This window comes from Taeniopygia guttata, chromosome 13, assembly GCF_048771995.1.
Source record: "Taeniopygia guttata chromosome 13, bTaeGut7.mat, whole genome shotgun sequence".
In the NCBI taxonomy this organism is placed as follows: Eukaryota; Metazoa; Chordata; class Aves; order Passeriformes; family Estrildidae; genus Taeniopygia; species Taeniopygia guttata.
Genome location: NC_133038.1, coordinates 10199888 through 10222508, shown reverse-complemented (window position 1 = coordinate 10222508; position 22621 = coordinate 10199888). Strand labels below are relative to the sequence as shown.

The following is a 22621-nucleotide window of genomic DNA, read 5'->3' as shown; positions in this document are numbered from 1 at the left end:
CTGTTCCAAGAAATGCTTTTCCCATACTGCCTCAAATCTTTCAGAGGGAGATTTTTCTGGACCACAGAAAGTTTCCAAGTTTGTTGAAAGGGCTGCTGTATAAGAGGTCCAGGAATGAGGCTCCTCCAGTGCCCCAAGGGTCACCCTGCTCTGCTGGCAGCCCCTTGAGCTCGTGCCTTGGCAAAGGTCGCCCCTGCCCAGGGATGTTGATATTCCACTCTTTCCAAAACAGCTCTGATAGCAGGCAGGGCTTAAAGCAGAAGGATGCATTTGAAGATTAAGCCTGACACACAGGTGAGTCAGTTATGAACCAACCTCCCCCTTGGGAAAGGGTGCAGGATTTTACAGAGGTTCTTGCTATTCCCCACACCACACACATGGCACCGAGCCCAGGACTGCAGCACCTCTGTCCCAGGAGAGATGGGCTGGGAACACCTTGGAAAAGCTCTTCTGAACCCTCTTCCACACAACTGCCAAGTGCTGGACTTGATTTCCCCCTGCCCCCAGCCTCTCTCTCAGTGTATTTGCACCATCCCCATGCCCAGGCTGGCTGTGGCTGCCTCACACACAGCTCTGGGCCAGGGCAGCACGAAGGGACAGCACAGTGCCACCTCCCAGGGCGACAGCATCCAACACACAGCTCGTGGGAGCTCTGCAGGGACAGGGCAGGCAGGAGCTCTGCAGACACACACTGCCCAGCACCAGGCCAGACAATAAAACACCATTAAATGAGTGTATTTTGGTGCCCACACGCTGGTTTTCCTGTTGTTAACACACTCTGGAGAAAACAGCCCTAAACCCAGAGAGCTTCTCGTGAAGTTCTTTCACTTTCCAGTATTAGTCACTGAGAAAGGGTGGGAAATCAGAGGGAAGAAGCATTGCTGGGAGGTGAAGGGCCTGTGGCCCATGGACACGTGTGAGAACAGGCTGGGTTATAAAACTCCCAGACTGGGACTAGTGACTAACGTGGAGACAAATCCCTGCCCTGCAGCACTGCCAGGCTTTAACATCTCACTCTCACTGATTATTCCCATTTGATTGTATTTCCAGAGCCAAAATAACCTCCCAGGCAGTTTCAGAAGTGATGTATATAGAAAAAAAATATATATTAAGATAGTAAAAAACTTACAGACCTTGGTAGCTTGTATTTAGTTTGCCAAACTCCTACTGTAGATGGTCAAATATCCTGAACAAAACCAGATTGTATAATTTTTTTAGCAGAAGCTACTGCTGCTTCATTCCTGCAGGATAATTGCTGTTTGGAAGCTTAAAAAAGGCCTTTACAAGCTATTATTGAAAAATTCCAAGATGCATCTGTAAGTAATCCAGAAAGATAAATTTTATGAGAGCAGTAACAACTCATGACTACTTTGACACTTGCATTATGCTCAATTATGAACTTGATATTTAAGATAATTCGTCAAAGAACCAGATATTTCCTTTGCTGAGACATTTCACCAAATAGATGCTATGTTTTGCAGAGGAAATGGTTTTATAGGGATGATTAAGAGCCCTAAGATGTTTGAGGGTGTGGCAGAGGAGCACACAGCCCAGGAGGCAGCTCCCTGCTCCCCTGGAGCCCAGGGATGAGCCCAGGGATGAGCTGGGAGTCACTCACTCACACCCAGTGTTTGCTCTTGGATCCACGTCCCAAACTGCTCATGGACCAAAGCCTGGGCAGAGGCAGAGGCAGCAATGCAGGTGCTGCACCTGCTCCTGCCCCCTCTCAGTTCAGCCCTGCCACTGCCACACACCCGACTCTGGAGCTGTGCATCATGCAAACACCAGCTGTGGATTTTCCTAATCAGAAATCCTTTGAAAGACACCATCTGGAAATACTCCTACAGCCACCAAGAGCCACCACCCAGAGCCTGAAACACCCCTCAGACGCCATCCAGAGCCTAAAACAGTCCTACAGCCACTCTGCATCATCTGATGCACCTCCTGCTGGTGCACAGATAAATCAAGAAGAATTCAACCCATTCATTTTCAAACCTGACCCAATAATTCAATCCATCAAATCAAGAAGAATTCAACCTATCACTTTTCCAACCTGACCCAAGAATTCAACCCATCAAATTTAGAGGAATTCCCATCAGTTTTCCAGCCTGATCCTAAACAAATTGCACACGGGATGTGCAAAGAGCAGATGGGTATGTGAGTGGTTTTTTGACACTGGACTGTGGGAAAAGAAAAGGAAAAGGAAGTATGAGGGTTGGAAGGGGAACTACAAAAAGATGATGTTGAGCAATTTCATTTTTATTTCCTCATTTCAGGGGTCATGCTGTTGCCCATGGTGCTCATTAACCTCCACAAGACGTGGGCTATGATTTCCTATGGCACTTGCTTCATTTTAAGTTTCATTCACTTTCCTGTAAAGTTTAGGACCCAAAATGGCCCAACCTAAAGCTGCATCTCTTGGAGGCTGCACAGTTCCCAAAATCCTTCAAATTCCAGCACTGGTGTGAAATTCTGCCTGATGGCTAAAATCTAGAGGGAAGGATTGTGCAGCTGCTCAGAGGGAAGAGGGATTTAAGGAAAGCACTGGAGACAAGGAGGTCAGCAGCCTGGTGTGCAGAGAGGGGGATCTCCATCAAAGGAGGATTTAATTTCGTGCCCTGGCGTGGAAGATTCCACCTCACACTCCTTTCACTGGTGCTGGTGCTTCCCTTCAAGCCAGACTTTCCATTTGGACTCTCAGAATGGGCCAGAGTTCCCTGGGCTCCCTGGGGGAGTGGGGTGTTTGCAAGGTCCAGAGCAATGGGAGGAAACGCTGCAGTGTTATGCAATTTCCTTGTGATTCATATTCAGAAATCCTCAAAACAGCCAGGAATGAGTCTTTCAACTTTCAGCTCCAGAGATGCACAAGCCTAACGGGTATAAATAGATATGATTTTCCCTCAGACCTGGTAGCCCAAGTGGCTTCCCAGCCATGCTGGGACAGTCTGGGGAGCCGTGGCAGGAGGAGCACAGACATTCCACACGAGCGTTTTGCAACCCTTTTACAAGGGCAGAAGGGCTGAAGAGCAGTGCTCCAGCTGGAGCCTGGCCACCCTGACTGACTCAGCCTCTGCTGGGTGTCTGCAGCACCCCGAGCACCCCGGAGCTCACAGCCCCAGCAGGGAATGCTGGGCAGCCCCCACGCCCCTCTCACACCCCCACTGCCCTGCAGCAAAGCCACGAGTCTGTCCCTTGATGCCTTCCTCAGCAGGACACCAGGGATGTGCCTGACCGTGTCCTGCAGGGCCCTCCACGGGCACAGGGATGGCCAGAGCAGGGCTGGAGCTCTGGCACCCAGAGATCCCCAGAGATGGCACAGGGGCAGGAGAGCACCTTGTATCCTGCAGCAGCAGGGAAGGGGTCAGAGGAAGAATGGAGAGAAGGAAGAAGAAAAGGGGGAGGTGGACCCTGCAGACTGCCCCTGAGCTCGGCACTGCAAAGCTGCTTCACGGGACACAGCCCTGGAGCAGCACCCAGCAAAGCTCATCTACAAAAAGCCCATTTCCCTGTTAAAAAGCAGGACACCTGGCAACCTTGATGAAATCAGCCCTTGTTTCTGGCTCTGCCTTATCAGCCCTGTTCTATTTCTGTCTGAGAGCCAGGTTTCCGTACTACAAGCAGGATTTTCAGAGCTAGACTACACTGTGTTGTGGTTAGAAATAACCTTCCCTGCTCTGAGAGCCAGAAGGATATAGATAGGAGTATGCTCTCTCCCAGCCCACATCCCTGCAAACCTCTCTGCAGCAGGAGGGGAGGGAAAATTATGCCTTACTTCCCCAAGTGGAGAACTTGGCAGGGCAGCAGAAACCCACTGTGAAATGCTGGTTTATGTCATGCAGACGAAGCTGTTCATTTGGAAGAGGGTGGCCAGGGACCCTGGCAGCTCCTTCCTTCCTTCCTTCCTTTCCTCCCAACCTACTGCTCATCACAGTTGGAGTCATCTCCCACCTGGTGTCCCCCTTTCTCTCTCCTACTCCTTCCTTCCAACATAAATTTCAGCTTCAAACTCGTATCCTGGGCCTGATCAAAAGACAGAAAAGAAAAATCTATCAAAAATGAAGCACCGGGGGGGGGGGGGGGCTTAGAACCACCTACATGGGTCTTACTCTTCCATCTCTCAGAGCCGAGCTAAAGGATGGTTCTAATTAAAAACAAGCCCACATTTTATTACAAGTGCAGGCATTCCCAAGGGCCTCTGGAGCCGAGGCCAGCCGGGCTCCCCGCCAGCCAGCTGGGCTGCTTAGCTCAGCGCAGTTATATAACTGTGTTTGTCACCCAAGGAAACCATCACCTGGGTCAGAAGGAGGGAAAAAATTACCTGGGTCAAACTGCCAGCTTCCCATGGCTCACGCTGAACAGGGAATGCAGCAGCAGCCACTCTGGGGGGTGTGGGAGCGGGGGGAGTCAGATATGCAGCAGCCTCGGAATAACACAGCTAAAGGTCAACTGCTCCAACAAAATACATTTCTGGAATAACTAAAGTGCCAAAAGTTTCCCAGAGCAGCATTTTTAAGCGGGTCCAGCGAAGCAGACATGTTGGGATCACTCAAATAACTGATTAAAAGTGAAAACTTCTACTGCTCTAAGCTTCCCCCAAGTTTTCTAGGATGCTTGAGCAACAACTTGCACATCCTCCTCCAGCAGCTCTGCCTGGAGCCCGGCCAGCCCCAGCCAGCACACACACCCTTCCTCCTCCCAACGTCTGCTGACGAACATGGGCTCTCAACACATCAAAACCAGCCTAATTTTAAATGGCAGTGTCATCTTTATTTTTAAAATAACCATAATGCAGCCGTGCCTGGCGCTCCTCCTCTGTGAAAGAGGTTTGACACTGCCTGGGTGCTCCGAACAAGTGGTGGCTTCGTGCCAGGACTGGCTCGATCACCACTCCCTGGAGCTTTTTTAAGGACTGGGACATCCCTGAGGTGAGACCCCTTTCAATCCCCCATTTGCACCTGGGGACACGTGGGGACTCTGGGAAAAGCAGCAGAAAGGGGACACAGCCCCATCCCTCCTCTCCCAGAGAGACTTCTCTAAGCCCAGGGTGGCTGCAGAGGTTTCTTGCACCCATCCTGGGATGCTGCACAAGTTCTTTCCTGGACCTGGGAGTCAGCCCAACGGGGCTTTAAAAGCTCTTGGTGTCCCTCTCCAAAACTGCAGCAGAATGTTTATCCCTCTCCAGACAGGACCTGAAATTCCACAACACTCATAACCCTCAGCCCTGCCTGTACCCCACCCCAGGGCTGCCAGCATTCCCCACCACCATTTCCATTTCACTGCCACGGCCTGAGCCTGCAGCCTGCCTGCTGCTGATCCTGCTCCTGGTCCTGCTCCTGACCCCAATCTCGCTGCTGATCCCAATCCTGCTGCTGATCCCAGTCCTGCTCCTCATCCTGGTCCTGATCCTGCTCCTGACCCCGATCTTGCTGCTGATCCCAGTCCTGCTCCTGATCCTGGTCCTGCTCCTCATCCCAGTGTTGCTCCTGATCCCAGACCTGCTTCTGACCCTGATCCTGCTCCTGATCCCAATCCTGCTCCTGATCCCCATCCTGCTCCTGATGCCGGTCCTGCTCCTCATCCCGGTCCTGCTCCTGATCCCAATCCTGCTCCTCATCCCAGTCCTGCTGCTGATGCTGATCCTGCTCCTGATCCCAATCCTACTCCTGACTCTCCAGAGCCCAGCTCCTCCCATGGATCTGCCAGGAATGACAAACCACGGGTGAACACAGAAATAAAATTATCAGAACAACAGAGTCCAAAGACCTTCTTCTGGGGCTGCAGCTGGGAGAAGAAAAACCCCTGGGTGAGGGAAGGTGGTGGGGCTGCAGCAGGACAGTAAATCACTGCTTAAAACCAAATGTAAGACCCAATAAAGGAGGAAATAATGGAAGAGGCTGGCTTTGCGAGTCATTGTAGCATGAACCATTTACTTTAATTTTTAATTTAAAGTAGGAAACAATACTCTAATAGCCTATTTAAAGTGGCAGGGAAATTTGTTCTCCCAACATGGAGCTATTCCATGAATTTCTACATGTTTGTTGAATTGCCTGCTCAAACAACTCAAAGCAGAGGTGATAAAGAGAGGAAAGGAAAGTGAGTATGCTCTCTCTGGTCTGTCACTCCAGCTGAGGCTGCCAGCATGGCTGAAGGTGGACAGCAAGTTCCCACCAAACCATGACACGAAATCTCTGGATGCAAGCACCCTGCTCCCTGCCCTGAGGCTGGTTCACCTCTCTGGGCCCAGGCTCACAAACAAGTTGCTGCAAGCAGCTGCTCCGTCCTGTTCCACATCTGTGCTGCAATCCAGCTTCAATTATCCCCACTGCCCAGGCACCCTGCAGACCCAACCCACCCCTCAGCACCACACTCAGCCCCAGCCGGGACCCACAAGCCAAGAACACACCTGCAGCAGAGCTGGCGGCTGTCCCACGCAGGAGACGTGTGTCGTGTCATGTCCCGTGGACCAGGACCCGCAGTGACATCCCCAGCCCTGACCCTGTGAGCTCCTCTCGGGGGCATCAGCAGTGGCATCACACAGACGAAGAAAAGCAGCTGCCACCGGCTCCCCAGCAGAGGCAACACCTCCCAGAGGGAGAGCAAAACTCTCCCAAAGGCTCCCAGCTGGTGTCCCGGGACAGCCACCCCAGTGTGCAGGCAAAGCCAAACTCTGTAGCCAACTTCTGCAGCACAGGCCCCAAGGAAGAGCAAGGAATGCATTACAGAAACAGCGAGGCATTCACACCAGAGACAGGAGCGCTGCTCTGCTCCTGGACACCCCCGGCAACACAGCTGGAACAGGGTCACAGACTTGCCAGAACTGGGTGGGACAGCACTTTTAGGTGTGTAAAAGCAAGCCAGAGGGCTCTTTTCTCTTTTTAAAATTATCTATAATGCTTCTCTAAGTATTTTTCTCTGAAACAGCTCCTTAAGCACAGGACAAACCCCAGCAGCCACGGTGACTCCAGCTGGGCGAGCCGGCAGCCACCGAAGCAGCAGTTGCTGGAACCAGGAATAAATGCCTCAAGTCAAGGCTTAAGACCTCACTGGCTTAAGTGCTTTAGAAGCAAAATAAAAGCTTACAAACTCCATGTAAAGTTACTGCTATTACAGGCTTAAAGGGTTACCAAACAGGAGAGGGAGAATGAGGGAGCAGCGGCAAGAGCACATGATCCCAGAACTAACATGGAACATGACACAGACCATGCTTCTCTGAGGATCCTCTGCTACTACCTTGTCCCCAAAAAGGACAAAAAAAACTCTTGGGGCAATAATCATGAGCTGTGGGATGCAAAAAAAAAAGCCAAGCAGAGGCTCCCTGGGCCAGTTTTGGTCCCAGTGGGACTCACCATCACCACAGCTCCCCACACTTGGGGGTGGCACCGATGCCCCCAGAGCATGGAAAGACTGAGCTCCAGTTCAGGGAAAGTTCACTGGGTTGTCTGGGCTGGGGAACAGAGTGGAGACAAAGAGAAACAGCAAACAATAGAACCTTAGACATTAGGAGTGGGCAAAGTGGGGAAAAAAATGTTCTGTTCGCTGAAGAGAGAGACAGGGAGATGGAGAAGCAGCAACAGGAATGACTCAGGTCATAGAGAACAACAAAAGAAATCTGCTATAAGCAAACAAACCCAGGCAGGATGAAGGCCATGAAAACCTGCAAGACAGAGCACATAAAAAAACCTATTTTCCAGAAAGCTGACAAAAACACGTCTGTGGGATTGAGAGCATAATCAAAGCTCAGCATGAGAAGGGCTGTGAGGGAAGACACAGAAGAGGCAGGCACGGATCAGACCCTGGGGAGAGCACAGCAGAGAACACGGTGATCACTCCAGCACTCGCCCACAGGCTCCCTGTGCAGACAGAGCTCAGGCCACAGACACCGTCTGCACTCAAAGATGCTCTGGGTGAGGCTTTTTCTACCATCTCTGATAACTGAGCTGCAATGAATTCACATGATAAAGCAGATCTGCTGCTCCACTGAGTCCCAGGGCAGTACAGGGAGTTGGGAAGGTGAGCAGTGGGTGTCTGTCCACCCCCCTGCAGACACGCTGGGACTGAAGTCCTTCAAGTGAATTTATTTTTTCAGTGAGCCAAAATAACAGGAATGCCGAGGTTGAAAGCACTGGAGTGAGTTCAAAAGACAGCGTTTCCACTGGGAAATAAATCTCTCACCATTTTGTATAATTAGGCAAGGAAAATTAAAAACCATTCCTGAAAGAATTCCCAGAAGCAACATCCAAGGAGGAGGTGAGAGGTGTGCTGGGCAGGAATGTGAGGCTGGGCTCGGCTGTCACTGCCACACGAACACGGGGGGCATCTCCAGCAGCAGGGCTGCCAGGGGTCCTGGAGCTCCTCCAGATGTGCCAGCAGGAGCACTGGGACAGGAGCAGGGCACGGGCAGCTCCAGAGGCACATCCCAGAGCGGCCGTGGCACCATGTGCAGGAGCCATGCAGACCCTGAGGGGACACACCGCAGGAGGGGGAGGAAAGGAAGAGAGGAGGGAAGAGAGAGAGGAGGGAAGAGAGAGAGGAGGGAAGAGAGAGAGGAGGGAAGAGAGAGAGGAGGGAAGAGAGAGAGGAGGGAAGAGAGAGAGGAGGGAAGAGAGAGAGGAGGGAAGAGAGAGAGGAGGAAAGAGAGAGAGGAGGAAAGAGAGAGAGGAGGAAAGAGAGAGAGGAGGAAAGAGAGAGAGGAGGAAAGAGAGAGAGGAGGAAAGAGAGAGAGGAGGAAAGAGAGAGAGGAGGAAAGAGAGAGAGGAGGAAAGAGAGAGAGGAGGAAAGAGAGAGAGGAGGAAAGAGAGAGAGGAGGAAAGAGAGAGAGGAGGAAAGAGAGAGAGGAGGAAAGAGAGAGAGGAGGAAAGAGAGAGAGGAGGAAAGAGAGAGAGGAGGAAAGAGAGAGAGGAGGAAAGAGAGAGAGGAGGAAAGAGAGAGAGGAGGAAAGAGAGAGAGGAGGAAAGAGAGAGAGGAGGAAAGAGAGAGAGGAGGAAAGAGAGAGAGGAGGAAAGAGAGAGAGGAGGAAAGAGAGAGAGGAGGAAAGAGAGAGAGGAGGAAAGAGAGAGAGGAGGAAGACAGGAGGAAGACAGGAGGAAGACAGGAGGAAGACAGGAGGAAGACAGGAGGTTGTGGCACCCCGGGGCGCTGTGCCATGCCAGGGGAGCTGTGCCACCCCCGGGGCACAGGGGCCGTGCCTGGCCGGTCTCATTCGCCATCTAGTGGGGAGCGGCCACGGCTCGGGGCTGGCCCCGGGTCCGGCTCCGGGCTGGCACCGCCGGGGGAAAAGCCCTCCCAGCCCATGGAGTCCATCCTGTGCCCCATCCCCACCCTGTCCCCAGCCCAGAGCACCCAGTGCCACCTCCAGCCCTTCCCTGGACACCCCAGGGATGGGGATCCCAACCTCCCTGGGCAGTTCCAGTGCCTGAGCACCTTTCCATGGGGAAATTCCTGCTGCTGTCCACCCTGAGCCTGCCCTGAAGCCGTTCCCTCTCCTCCTGTCCCTGTTCCCTGGAGCACAGCCTGACCCCCCGGCTGTCCCCTCCTGCAGAGCCACAAGTTCCCCCCTGAACCTCCTCCTCCTCCTCCACACTCATTCACCACAACCTCACCTAAATGCCTACCTTGTTCTGTGCCACAAGACACAGCCTAACCTGTGCCTCTCCCAAACCTGCAGCCCAGCACAGCCACCAGCAGCCAACACAGCTTTTATTCCTGACTCAGGTCCCAAGGAAGTTTCAGAATCGCTCTGACCTCCACCACATACATTTGCAAACTGCGTTAGCAGAGGAGAAAATCCATAAGAAACTGATCCTGAGTATCTTAACAAAACCAAACACCACTACTCCGTCATGGAGTTAGCAGTTTCTCCTGTTTCCAGCCTCTGCAACATGGAAGAAAATCCAAAGTCAACACGGGGGCTTTACCCAAATGAGTAACAAGTGGTAAGAGTTAACGGCGTGATGAGGGCTGTCTGGAGGCTGCTCTCACTGTGAGACACAGCGTAAATCTTCTCAAGTTGTGACAAATGTCTTGGCTAATGCAGCCACATTCTATGTTTAAATCTCACTAAGATGTAATTTGACATTTGGGTTTACTTTTTTCATTATAATTAAGAAACAAACTCCAGTCCGCGCTAATCTCTCCAGAGCCTGAATTTGCACATGGAATTACCATCCCCACCGTGCCAACCCTTCCCCACACTCTACAGTCAACTCAAAGGAAAACCAGACATTCTTTCCTGTAGGGTTCTTTGGTTACAGAAATACAGTCAAAGCATAGGATGGATATTTCTATGAGTGCAAAGGTTAAATCCTCATCTCTTGCTCAAGGAAATCCCTGTGGAATAGGTAACACGAAGACAACACGCTGCACCCTGGTGTTGTAAGATAAGAACCCAAACAGAACAGCCCACAGCTGTACTTTTGATGGATGGAGGAGGATAACTGAGGACAAGGAGCTGCCTCATGTGTCAACACGCTCCACCTTCAGCAGCAAAGTGTCTCTTGGCTCCCTTTCCATGCAGGCAGCATTCCCATCGCTCCCACTCCGCACCTGGAAGGGCAGTGTAAACCATTAGCAATTAAGTGCCACAAGGTATTGGATTAATGAAGAGCCACAGCCCCTGACGTGCTGGATGAGCCAGCTGCCCTCACCTCAGCTGATGGGCACACAGGGGAGAACAGCAGCACGCAGGCAGCACCACCACCTGTGCGGTTTTGAAGGAGTTATCATGACCAGATTCTGGAACAGGATAATCCAGGCAGTCCTGTCCTGGTTGCTCCATGGAACCTTTGGTATGCACAGCTCTTTGCAAGCACCCAAGATCCGCATCTGCACCTCTGCAGACTGGCTGTGCTCCTGTGCTGCAGCCTGGTACCATCAGCAGCTTTCCTGCAGCTCCCACGGCAGCTGACTGGCTCTGCCATCCCTGCCACAGCAGCTCCCAGTCTGCTGGTGGGCAGTGGGAGGCAGGTGAGCAGGCTGGAGGAGCACAATACTCCATTCAGAGTAGGAGCAACAATGCACATTTTGTTTCTGAAGAAACGGTGCCGCCAGAACCGAGGCAGGGGTTTCTTTAGGAGGGATCAAGACAGCTGGAGAGGCACCCTAGGGTCAAGAGCCACGGGTGGAGGAGCAGGCTGGCTCTCCCAAACAAGGGCCCCTTCTCAACATGTGAAAGAAAAAGGGAGCAGAGGCTGTCACACAACCAGAGAATCATGGAATGGTTTAAATTGGAAAGGCCCTTAAATCTCATCCAGTCCTACCCCCTGCCCCATCCTGCATGGATCTGCACCAGGGATGGGGCAACCACAGCTTCTCTGGGCAGGTGTAAACTGAAAGGAGAGAGGTTCAGCCTTGGTGTCAGGAGGCCAGGGAGGCAGCTGGGCTGGAGCCCAGGCAGGCTGTGCCCTCTCCTCCCTCGGATGCTCTCAGCTCTGACCAGTAACACCCCGAGCAACCTGCTCTGAGTAGGAGGTTGGACCAGAAACCTCCTGAGCTCCCGTCCTACCTGAATTACCTGATAGATCTACGACTCCAGGCTGGGACCTGGCTGCAATCCACCACGCAATCTTTTCCCTGAAATGCAGGGCAGCACCTCCCACACGCAGCCTCCTGATCTCCCGGCTGCTGAACGTTCCAAAAGCGAGCGCCTGACCAAGGCCAGCGCTCACGGAACAGCCTCGTGTGTCCAGCCCTCACCTGGCTTCAGAGAACGTTCTTCCTGACAAACAAGAACCTTTCCGTGGGTCTGGGGGGGATCTGCTCAAAGCAGGGCTGGTCTGGGGGAGCAGGCTGTGCTGGGATGGGACACCCTGCTCCCTGCACGGACTCTGCTCCGACTGCCAGAGCCCGGCTCCAGCCCACTCCAAAGCCACACGCGCTGTCACACAACAGCCCGGGCTGCTCTGGCTCTCCACACGGCTTCTCTTCATAGCCCAGAACGCTGCTGGCCACGAGCAGGCACGGAGGCCGCAGGCTGTCCTGGCTGCTCGGCAGTGCCACGGCAGAGTCACCACACGAAGTTGGGATGGGCCACACCGTGACCCCCGAGGGACCCGCTGACAACCGGCCAACGCTCGGCAAGCTGGCAGCGAGCTTTGCAAACGCATTCCAAAATAAAAACTAACAGCAGTGAGTCTTCTGCAAACCTCCAGAATCCCTTCCAGAGGTGAGGAAGGCTTTGGCACAGCAGGAGCAAACACGGGGAACAGGGGCCACACTCCTCCGCTCACACGAAATGTACAATTCTCTACCAGACCCAGAAACGGCTGCCAAGGAGCCGCAGGACTCCAAAAGCCCTGGAAATCTACAGCGTATTTTCTTCCACTGCTCTTTTTGCCATGTTTTCCTTTCAGCACGGCAGAGCAGCATGTTTGTGCTGGCCGAGCCTTCCCTCCTCCTCTCCACCGCACCTCCAAGCAATCCAAGCACGGGAGATACAGTATTACCTCAAATATTTAACCAGGGGATTAAACTGCTCCCTTGGCAGGAGGCAGAGCTGCCCCACGGATGCAGCTCCCTCAGGGCTGGCGCGTGCTGCGTACAGTGAGCGCCCTGCCCCGGGCTCCCGAGAGCTCGCCCCCATTCCCTCTGCTTTCTGCCCCAAATTCCTGCCCAAAACTCCCGCTCACCGGCTCCCGGCCGTCCATCGCCTCCATCCACAGCCGCCGGTCCTCCTCCGACAGCGCCTGCATGGTGATGACACCGGGCCTGCAACAGAAAGGGGACGCCGTCAGTGAAAGGTGAATTTGTCGTCAGAGGAAGAGGCAAGGAGGACAAGCTCCTTCCTAGCCAAGCCTCAGCACAAGGAGGACAAAAGCCATGGAGATCCCTGCAGGCCCTGACCAGGGTCAGCAAGCGGCAGAGGACATCTCCAACAACCAACACACCTTTCCCGTGGTTTTGTGCAAGAGCTGGGTGCCAAATTCCTCCTCTGGCCCTTGGCCAGCCAGCTCACCTGCACTGGGTTAAGCACATCCAAGCAATGGCAGAAGGCAAGGAAGTAAGCAAGGAAGGTAACCAAGCAAGCAGAGCCTCACACAAGCCAGCTCCCCGTGTCTCACCAGCACCCCAAGCACCAGGCTCACAGAGACCCTCTGCTGTGCAAAGCATTTCATCCCCAAGACGTCCGTGCCCTCCTGGCTGTGCCAGTGTCCAGTTCCTGTCCCTACCCTGCTGTAAGACACGGCAGTGGCAGTGACACGATGCTGTCCCCCTCCAGCAGCCTCACAGGGAGCAGTGCAGGAGACCCAGGGTGCTGCTCCTGTCCCCAGCACTGTCACACACACCACAGCCCTGTGCCCTGAGCTGCCCTGTCAATCCAGCCTCCAACACACAGCCCTGGGGCTGCTCATTTACTGTAATGAGAAGGGGAAGGGACAGGCCTGGGTGCTGCACACACAGCACAGGAGCAGGGACAGCAGTGGCACCACCCTTGCCCGAGGGCCAACGCCACTCCAGGCTCCTCAGTGGACGCTGCGTCCACCCTTGGACCACCTTTCATGCCAGGAGCCAAACCTCCATTACCTGCTCTGCTGAGCGTGAGCAGCAGGGGGAGGATGGATTTGACGAGACAGAGGGTTTGGAGGGGTGGGGGGTGTGGGGACATGGAGGGTGGGAGCTATACCCCACACCAGGGCTGGCATCTCACTGCGCCACGCTTGGCTGGGAGCTGCCAGGATTTCCATCGGCCATCCCAGCCCATCCTGCAGCCTGGATCCCAGCACACACAGCCTGCTCTGCCCAGCCATGTGCCCTGGGGCTGGCCCTGCAGCCCCACGGGGTGGGCACGTCCCCCCAGGCTGCCCCCGGGCGCAGGCACACACAGAGAGCTGTCCGTGACACAGCAGCACAGCAGATTCCCTGGCAACGGGGACACGCAGGGGGGCTGCTGAGCTCTCTGCTGTGGGGTTTCAAACCCTGGATGTGACAGCTGAGAGCCTCTGTGCTGCTCCTCCCAGCCCAGCAGAGCGGGGGCTCTGGAAGGGCACAGCACCAGCACCCAGGGGAGGGAGGGAAGGGGATTAAACCTCCAGACACCTGCAGAGTGTTCCACTGAGCACGTAGGCTCTGTGCAGTACTCAGCCCCCAAAACCTGATAAAGCCTGGGCACAAGGGTGATTTTTAACTTGAACTTCCCAAGGGTGATTCAGCTGGAAAACGTGAGCTGCACCAACACTCTGCAGATGGCCTTTGGTCCTTGATAAGAGCCTGTAAGAAAATTAAACTTTAACAGGGGCTCTCGAGAGGTGGGCTTGGCCCCTCTGCTGCTGCTCCGTGGCACGCACAGGCCAGGAACGGAGGATTAACCCTTTTCCCCAGCCCCACTCTCCATCCAAGCAGCCCAGCTTTCAGCACACACACGGCAGCTCAGCACCGTCCCACCAGTGGAAGCTGTGCCCAGGTCCAAAACCCAGACATAATGTGCTTGATCTCTGCTAATCCCATTGGTGAGTCAGTCAATACTCACCAGCTTAGTGGTTTGGAAGTTTACTCACTTCAGAGGGAAGAGGAAACCACTTAACCATCGCCCCATCTGAGAGGGAAAACGCTCCACAATCCAACAGCAAATATGTTCAAAACACTGCACAAAGCTCCTTGTTGTGCAGGTACAAAGTGACTCAAGAGCAGTCCCTGGTACCTGGTGAGCTGCAGTGGCCACTTTAGCCAGGGCTTAGGTCTGACTTTAAGCCAAGCTGCTGCTGCAGGCAGAGACACCTCAGTCAGAAAGCCCTGGGAGGGCTCTAGCTCAGCTAGGGACACAGCGGAAAGGAAATACTGGGATTTCTGTGCCTTCAGCCAAGGCATTAGAACAGAGACATTTAAACCTCCATTCATGGTATGCTGGGCACTGGACTCCCAGCAGAGCACGGTCCCAGAGAGGCAGTGCTGGTATCTGGAGTGCCAGCTTCCCCCAGCACAGGGCAAAGAGGTGATAACAGCAAAATGTTTGTTCTGCCTCCGAGCAGATAACAACTCCTCGGGCTTCACTTCAAAGCCAAACTCCTTTAACAGCATGAGGGGAGGGGCTGTGAAACTGAATTAAACCCAATTTCCATTGCAAATAGCCCTGCTTTTCCTCCCCCGGTGTTTATTTGCCAGGGCACCCATTGCATCACTTTCCTGAGCAGAACCATCTTCCTGGCCGCGATAAATTTAAAATGCACCCACACATTACACCTCATTCATTATGGATGTGGCCGATGCCCACGGGGCTCCATGTGCTCACAGCCAGGTCGGATGGCTGGCACTGGATCAGCCTCCTGCTGGAAACACTGCCTGCCAACAGCACCATCCCCATGGAGCCTCCTCAGGACCAGCCCCTTCCACAGCCATGGCAGAAACCCTGCTCTGACATCCTGTAAAAAACCCTGCTCTGACATCCTTTTAAAAGCCCTGCTCTGAATCCTCTCAAAAACCCCACTTTGATGTCCTTTCAAAGACCCTGCTCTGATGTTCTCCCAAACACCCTGCTCTGAATCCTCTCAAAAATCCTGCTCTGACATCCTTTTAAAAACCCTGCTCTGAATCCTCTCAAGAACCCCACTCTGACATCCTTTCCCAAAAGATTAGCAACACACATCTGTCCCCCTCACCCAACAAATTACCCCAAATACTGGGGGTCACTTAAACAGATAATTATTTATAAAGATAACACAGAGTAAGCACAGATTTTGGTGTGGGGCAGCTCCCAGCTCCTCCCAACACCAGGATGCACCTGCAGCCTGGTGGAGCCAGCCCAGCCCAGTCCAGGCAGCAGGACACCCTCCTGCAACCTGAGCTGTTGTGGAGATCCAGGACTGCTGATTCACTCCGAGGTGCTGCATTCCAAGTTTCCACCTGCGGGAACCAAACCCCTTTGCCTTTTTCCCGGACACAAGGAGGGGAAGGGATATTTTGGGATCAGAAGAAATCCATTTCTAAATGGAGTGAGTGTAGGAGGGTGAGACCAGAGCAGAACATGGCAAGCACTTAATAAGAAAGAATATTCTCAATATGGTATAATCTAAAAATGGGAGCTTTTTCCATATGAGACCACACAGGAAATTTGAATTTTCTCAATATCTCAGCTTTTGTGACAAATGGCCTAGCCTTAAGGAGCTGTGACTAAGCACACTGAGAAAATGAGAAACTGCGATAGCTTTTCCTTTTTCCAGGAAAACAAACAAATAAGGAAAGCAATAGAAAGAGATAAGAACTTCCAACTGCTGTAGCAGCTTATCACAGCGAGACAATCTAAACTGCTGATGAAAAGGCACAAGAGTGCATTAATAACAGGGGCTGAGTGCACAGAGACCTTCCCAGTCCTGAGCAGAGCAGTGCAGCCCTGACAGGACCCCACGGCCACGGGCCAGGCACCAGGAGCCAGACGTGGGCCCAGAATGCTGGGGAGCAGAGATGGAATTAAAGGGGAAACTGTCCCTGAACTCAGAAAGTCTGGGTGCCCACACAGAGCTCAGAGCACAGCCACCAGCACTGCCACCAGCACTGCCACCACCAGCACTGCCACCACCAGCACTGCCACCAGCACTGCCACCACCAGCACTGCCACCACCAGCACTGCCACCAGCACTGCCACCACCAGCACTGCCACCACCAGCACTGCCACCACCAGCACAACAACCACCAGCACAACAACCACCACCAGCACAACCATCACCACCAGCACAACCATCACCACCACCGGCACTGCCACCACCAGCACTGCCACCACCAGCACGCCCCACAGGGCTCAGGGCCACCGTGGCTCCCGTGGCCACCAAGGAGAAGGAGCCTCATCCCTCGCTGTGACAACCCATCCCTCACCCCCCTGCGACAACCCCGAGGCTTTGCTGTAAAGGTCGCTGGAAAGGTGACACCGGCAGAGGAGCAGGGACAGGCTGCACTGTGCAGCGCAGGGCTGGGGGCACCTGGCACAGGGGCAGGGGACAGCTCCTGCCACTGCCAGAGCCCTGTCTCTGCCAGGTGCATCCCCAGAGCAAGGCCAGCAGCCCTCCTGGGGAAAGCCATCTGCTCGGGGCAGCACTGGGCAGGCACCTGGCAGCCCTCCCACCCCATGCCAACCACCCAGCCACTGCACCAGTTCTTTCAGGAAGGATTTCTGCGTGGAAAGGGTGGTCGGGCATTGGAAGGGGCTGCCCAGAGAGGTTTGGATTGCCCATCCCTGGAGGTGTCCCAGGAAGGACTCTGGGCTGGGGACAAGGTGGGGATAAGGCACAGCTTGGACTCGATGGTGCTGGGGGTGTTTTCCTACCTCAGTGACTCTGGGATTCCCCCGTGTCCAGATGTGGTGCCAGTCACTCTGGGGGCACACAGGCGGTGGTACCTGCAGAGCTCACTGCTCTGGTGACACACCAAGAGGCCAAACCCTGCCTTTGAAAAGCTCCTGCTCCCCTAAAAGCCAGCTGGCACTCAGAAGCAGTTTGCTTCTGGCCCAGAGCAATGACCTACATTATCCTAAATGACAAAGCCTTTGTCATCAGTCAAATGAGATACTCCTTCTCCCCGGGCTCATTTTATAGGACACTGGCTGACATCCCTGTTTTCCTTGTTTACAAACCTGATTTAATGTGCAGAGACTACAAACAAGTTTAGTTAATGAAAAAGGGCATTAACAGTAAAACACAGTATCCATCACACTGAGGGTGTATCTCAGCTAGAACACCACTCTGGGGTTAATTTTGCTGTAACAACACAATACAATACTTCTAACTTGCTACACTGAACATGAGAGCTGTTTGTAAATGCCAAGGCCAGGCTGGATGGGGGCTGGAGCAACCTGGTCTAGTGGAAGGTGTCCCTGCCCATGGCAGGGGGCGGAATGAGATGAGCTTTAAGGTCCAACAGAAACTATTCTGGGATTCTGTGACAAGGAGCCAACGCTGTAATAACAGATCAGGCTCCAGATTTTCAGCTTGGTTGTGCTGAATCACTTTACAGGAGGAAAAATCCACTTTTTTTTTTTCCCACCTAGGAAGGAACAGCTCTGGGCTGGTGCTATTTAGGGTGCTATGCTGAGCTGCAGCCCGTGTTGTGTGAGCTCCCCAAATGCAAGGCTGCCAAAATCCCGTTTCTGTGCAGGGTTGAAGCAGCAGCCGAGGCTGCCACCTCCAGGCTGTCTGAGAGCTGGGAGCTGTCAGGGTGGAGGTGATCTCCAGCACACCCTGCCACTGACAGCGGGACCTGCTGGTGCCCACATCGCCCCCAGGGAGAGGGAGACAGGCTGGGCACACCACACCTCTTTCAGCCGTGGCTAAACTTGTTCTTTCCTCTTCCTCTTAAGTTTATCCTGGGAATACCCAGTATTTTAGACATCTAATGACAAATTCTGATACCAAGACAATGCAGAGCTGCCTGTATATTGGGAAAAAACAGCCTTTTCCTTCAGGTGTGTCCTCCTCTCCTGCTTGCTCAGGCAAATCCCTGCAGCAGGAATGTGAACATGAAAGGAGAAATTCCTCAGGTTTCCCTTCCTGTGCCACTCCACTGCCATGATTTACATGGAGCGTGCAGATTTCTGGAGCAGCTCCTGATCCCATGCCTGGCAGGCTCCAAACATCAAGGGAAGCTTCAGCTGCCTCCGAACACGCTGAAGAAAATTATTGTGACTCCATTCTCCTTCTCCAACTTTTTAGTTTGATTTTCACATCATAAAAAAATATCTTCAGGGCACAGCAAAAAAAAAAAAAAAAAAAAATTCCTGTGTCAGCAGAAATCCTGCAGCTTTCTGGAGAAAAGCAGAGCTCCAGAGAGTGGGAGGCAGCCCCAGGTTATCTCCTCCCTCAGCCAACACAGGCAGAGCTCCATCACCCCCACCCCTCCCTGCCACGGGCTGGCACTGAAAGCTGGACAGGGAGAGGCACCAGGGGTCATTCCAGCATTATTCAACACCCAGATTGTAATGAACTTGGATTTTTCTGGGACTTCCAGGGAATTCCTGCAGATGGGAGGACACACTGAGTGCCTTTGCAGTGAGCTTTTGTGAACCATGTGAACTTCTGCAGCAAGGGAGACCCGAGGCAGTGACTAATTCCTCCTGGAATAGCAACCCCAGCCTGGCTTTCCTGTTTGTGTGTGTAAGCCCTGCATGATGCTAGCTGATAGGGTAACAGCTCTCACTCCTGGGTGCCAGAGATTGAATCCACACACACCTCAGGTCCAGCTGCTGCTCGATAAGCCACAGCAGAAGTGTTTTCCTCCTTCAGGAAAAAGGAGTGAAAGTGCCTGGAGGCACGAGCCAGAGTCAATTATCACCCATCCATGTTGAGCCAGCAACAGCCAGTCCAGCAGAAAGCTGACAGTATTTCAACACATCGCCAGTGCTGGAAAGAGGCAGCACATCCCTCCCAGAAGAGCCACAGAGCGCCTTTCCCAGGCTGGCAACCACTCAGCCTTGTGTGGCCAGAGGCTGCAGAGGTGCTGAAACACCCTTCAAGTCAGAGAGACTTGAGTCAGGAAGACTTGTAAGCCACAGCACTGACTCCAGACACAGAGAGCACCTGGCTGGGCAAGGTGTGATTCCTGGACTAATGCTTTCCACTCACAGGGGTGTGACTAAGGGAGAGAAACACGTTCCAAAGCCAAGTGCAGAGCACTGCCCTCCCCTCCACACGGGCAGCACAGCCCCAGGAGCCTCCTGCAGCACTCACCGATCCACAGCCTCCACATCGAAGCAGAACCTCTTCTCAATGGAGTCTGTTTTCCGCCGCGTGCAGGATTTCAGGGTGACAGCTTCGTCCTCCCCCTGAGAAGAGACAAAATCACAGCTGGGGCTGAGAACAACCAGCAGCCACAGGCCTGTCAATGAGCAGGTTCAAACCTGGGGGGATCTGGCAACATCACCCTGCTAAAAACATCTATTTATATCTCTGACAGAAGGACCTGTCTTTTTACCCTTATTTAGTCCAAAACCTTTCATGAGGAGCCTTCCCTTCGTGATGCCCACAATTCAATCTGTGCAAAAAGCACCACACAACCCATTCTTCATGTGGGCAGGTACTGCTGGAGCACAACTTTTGGGCAAAATCAGCTTTATTTTCCATTGCTGAACAACACTCCCTAGACCTGCTGGCAGTTTGAACTCCACACTGTGTTTTTGGCAGCACTGTGCACACGAGGACTCTTAACGGGAGCAAACACGTCTTAAATTGTTTATTATATAACAAATCAATGACAAAACCATTCTCCCACCCCGAGAATGCCTCTCTGCATCCAAGCTGTACTGGGTTTCCAGAGGGCTGAGCAGCGATCCAGCAGGATCTGTGAGCACTGCTGTCCTCTGCTGGAGGGAATCCTGCCTCAGCCCCTGCCAGCACAGACACTTCCCCTGCAACTGTGAAATTCCACTGATGACTTAAGAGAAAATGAATTCTGAAGGAGTTCCTGGAGACAGACACTTTTCTGGGCTCTCTGTGCTGTTCCTGATGACACCTTGGCTGACCACCCTGTTCCCTGACATCACCATTTTTCCAGGAAACATATTTAGAAGCACTTAGATTGGAAAAGACCTCAAAGATCACAGAGTCTGAAAGTTGCCCAGAACAGCCAAGCCCACCACTAATCCATGTCCTCACGTGCCACAACTACACGTCCATTAAATCCCCCCAGGGAAGGTGACTCCCTGCTTCTTATCCATCAGCTCCTCTTCACTGCCACCACCATTCAGCTCCTGACAACCAAAAGGCTCCCCAACACTCAGTCCTACCCATCCCAGATGCTGGCAGCAGTTTTCCTGCTCACTCTGGCTCCCAGCCCCTCCTGCTCATTGCCCACATTGCAGGCACTGCTGTAGGTGCTCTTCTGTTGGGACTCTGAGCCTGACCCAAAAAAAGCCCTAACCTGACTGTTCTCATGGGCTTCCCTGGTTTCTGACCCACCAAGAACTCTCCTGTCCCAGACCAGGGACCCAGCACAGACCCAGAATACAGAAGAGCTCCTGCAGGGCTTGTCCCTGGGTCTGGCAGAGGCCTGCCCCTGGTGCCCCCAGCCAGCACAAGGCTGCTGCTACTCTGCCCAGCTCCCTGTCCAGAATCCAGGGAATTCCCCTGCTCCAAACCCAGCTCTGGCCACAGCCCAAGGTCACGAGGGGCTGATGTCTCCTATGACCCGGGAGTGATGGGTGTCCTCACGCAGCTCCTCAGCCCCTGCTGCAGCCAGACCCCAGAGCTCCCAGCAGTGCAGCCCCAGGCCCCAGGGCTGCTCTGTGCTCAGATGTCCACGGTGGTCACCACTGACAGCCCTGGAGCCCAGGCAGAGCTGCCCCCGCACGGGCAGCATTTCTGCCAGGGTGGTGCCAGGCACAAGGGCAAGCACAGCCCAGGAGAGGGGCTCCAGCCTGGCCCTGGAGAGGGGCTCCAGCCTGGCCCTGGAGAGGGGCTCAGGCTCTGCCAGCAGCTCCCACAGCCCTGGCTGCTGGGAGAGCCCTGAAATGGGAAGGGAGCAGACAAAACACAGTACAGGCACTGATGATTACAGGGCTGGGATATGTTAATGCTGAGCTATAATGAAGATGCTCCAAGGCAAGAGGAAATTAATTTTAGAAGCTTCCCTGCCCACAGCTGGCTCCCCATGCCAGCAGGAAGCCATGTGGGAGCCTGTCCAGCTGCCCCAGGCACTCCCCAGCAAGGGGGTTGTGTTTGCAAACTGTCCCAGCTGGGAAGTGTGGAGGGCTCTATTGTTCCTGCTGAACAGAGGAGCAAAGCCAGCCCTGGACACAGCCTGGGAGCACGGGGACACAGCATGTGCTGGCTCCCCACACACACATCCACTGCTCCCCCTGCTCTTCACAGCCCCTGGGAGCCAAGGGGAGCTCCAGGCTCTCCTGTGGCCCTGTCCAAAACAAAACAACTTCACTGGCCGAGTCACAGGATCATCAGAGACTCACAGAGTGGTTTGGGTAGAAAGGGCACTTAGAGCTCATCTTGTTCCACTCTGCCATGGGCAAGGACACTTCCACTCAACCAGGCTGCCCCAAGCCCCATCCAACCTGGCCTTGGACAAGTCACAGGAATTGGAGAAGGAGCAAAATGATGAACAGCTTCTCTTGTCTGTGCCTTGGAGTGGGAATGAGGGATTGGGGAGCAGGCACCCATGGAGCTGCAGGGTGCTGGGTGCACGTGGCTGGCAAAGATCTGTGGGCTCTGGGGGTTTCCTGTCTTTTCTTTCCCAAACCAGTGCCAAGTTCATTCCCCGTGGGGCAGCCACTCAGCCTGGAACACATGTGACCCACTTCACTGCCTTTGTGTCACCTTGCCAAAAAGGTGACACAGTTTGATCCCCAGGAGAGCCTGCAGCCAGCAGTGCCACGTGCTCCCTGGCAGGACACAGTCCTGCTGCCAGCCAGCACTCACTCACCCCTTTCCCTCTTACATCCAGCACTCACTCACCCCTTTCCCTGCTGCTCCCAGCACTCACTCACCCCTTTTTCTCCTGCTCCCAGCACTCACTCACCCCTTTTCCCCCCGACTTCTGGTCGAAGGGCACCATGGTGATGCGCTTCGATTCCCTCTGGTAGGTGCAGTAATGCTTCACCCAGGAAGTGCCAAAGTGACCTGCAGAGCAAACACAGGGTTCATGCCCAGAACAGTTCCAATGCCCTCCCATCAGAACCCTCTGTGTTTAACCATCCTTT

At 53.8% G+C, this 22621-nt stretch overlaps 1 protein-coding gene across 3 annotated transcripts in view; it reads right to left on the bottom strand.

The window, feature by feature from the left end:
• ARHGAP26 (Rho GTPase activating protein 26) overlaps positions 1-22621 on the bottom strand; it is a 100735-nt gene that overhangs the window by 53590 nt on the left and 24524 nt on the right. For all 3 annotated transcript variants that reach the window (XM_030284064.4, XM_030284065.4, XM_032750792.3), the window contains exons 9-11: positions 22441-22541; positions 19641-19735; positions 12624-12702 (exon numbers count right to left, since the gene is read on the bottom strand). In XM_030284064.4, coding sequence (XP_030139924.4) covers positions 12624-12702; positions 19641-19735; positions 22441-22541 — 275 coding nt within the window. The remainder of the gene's footprint in view (positions 1-12623; positions 12703-19640; positions 19736-22440; positions 22542-22621) is intronic.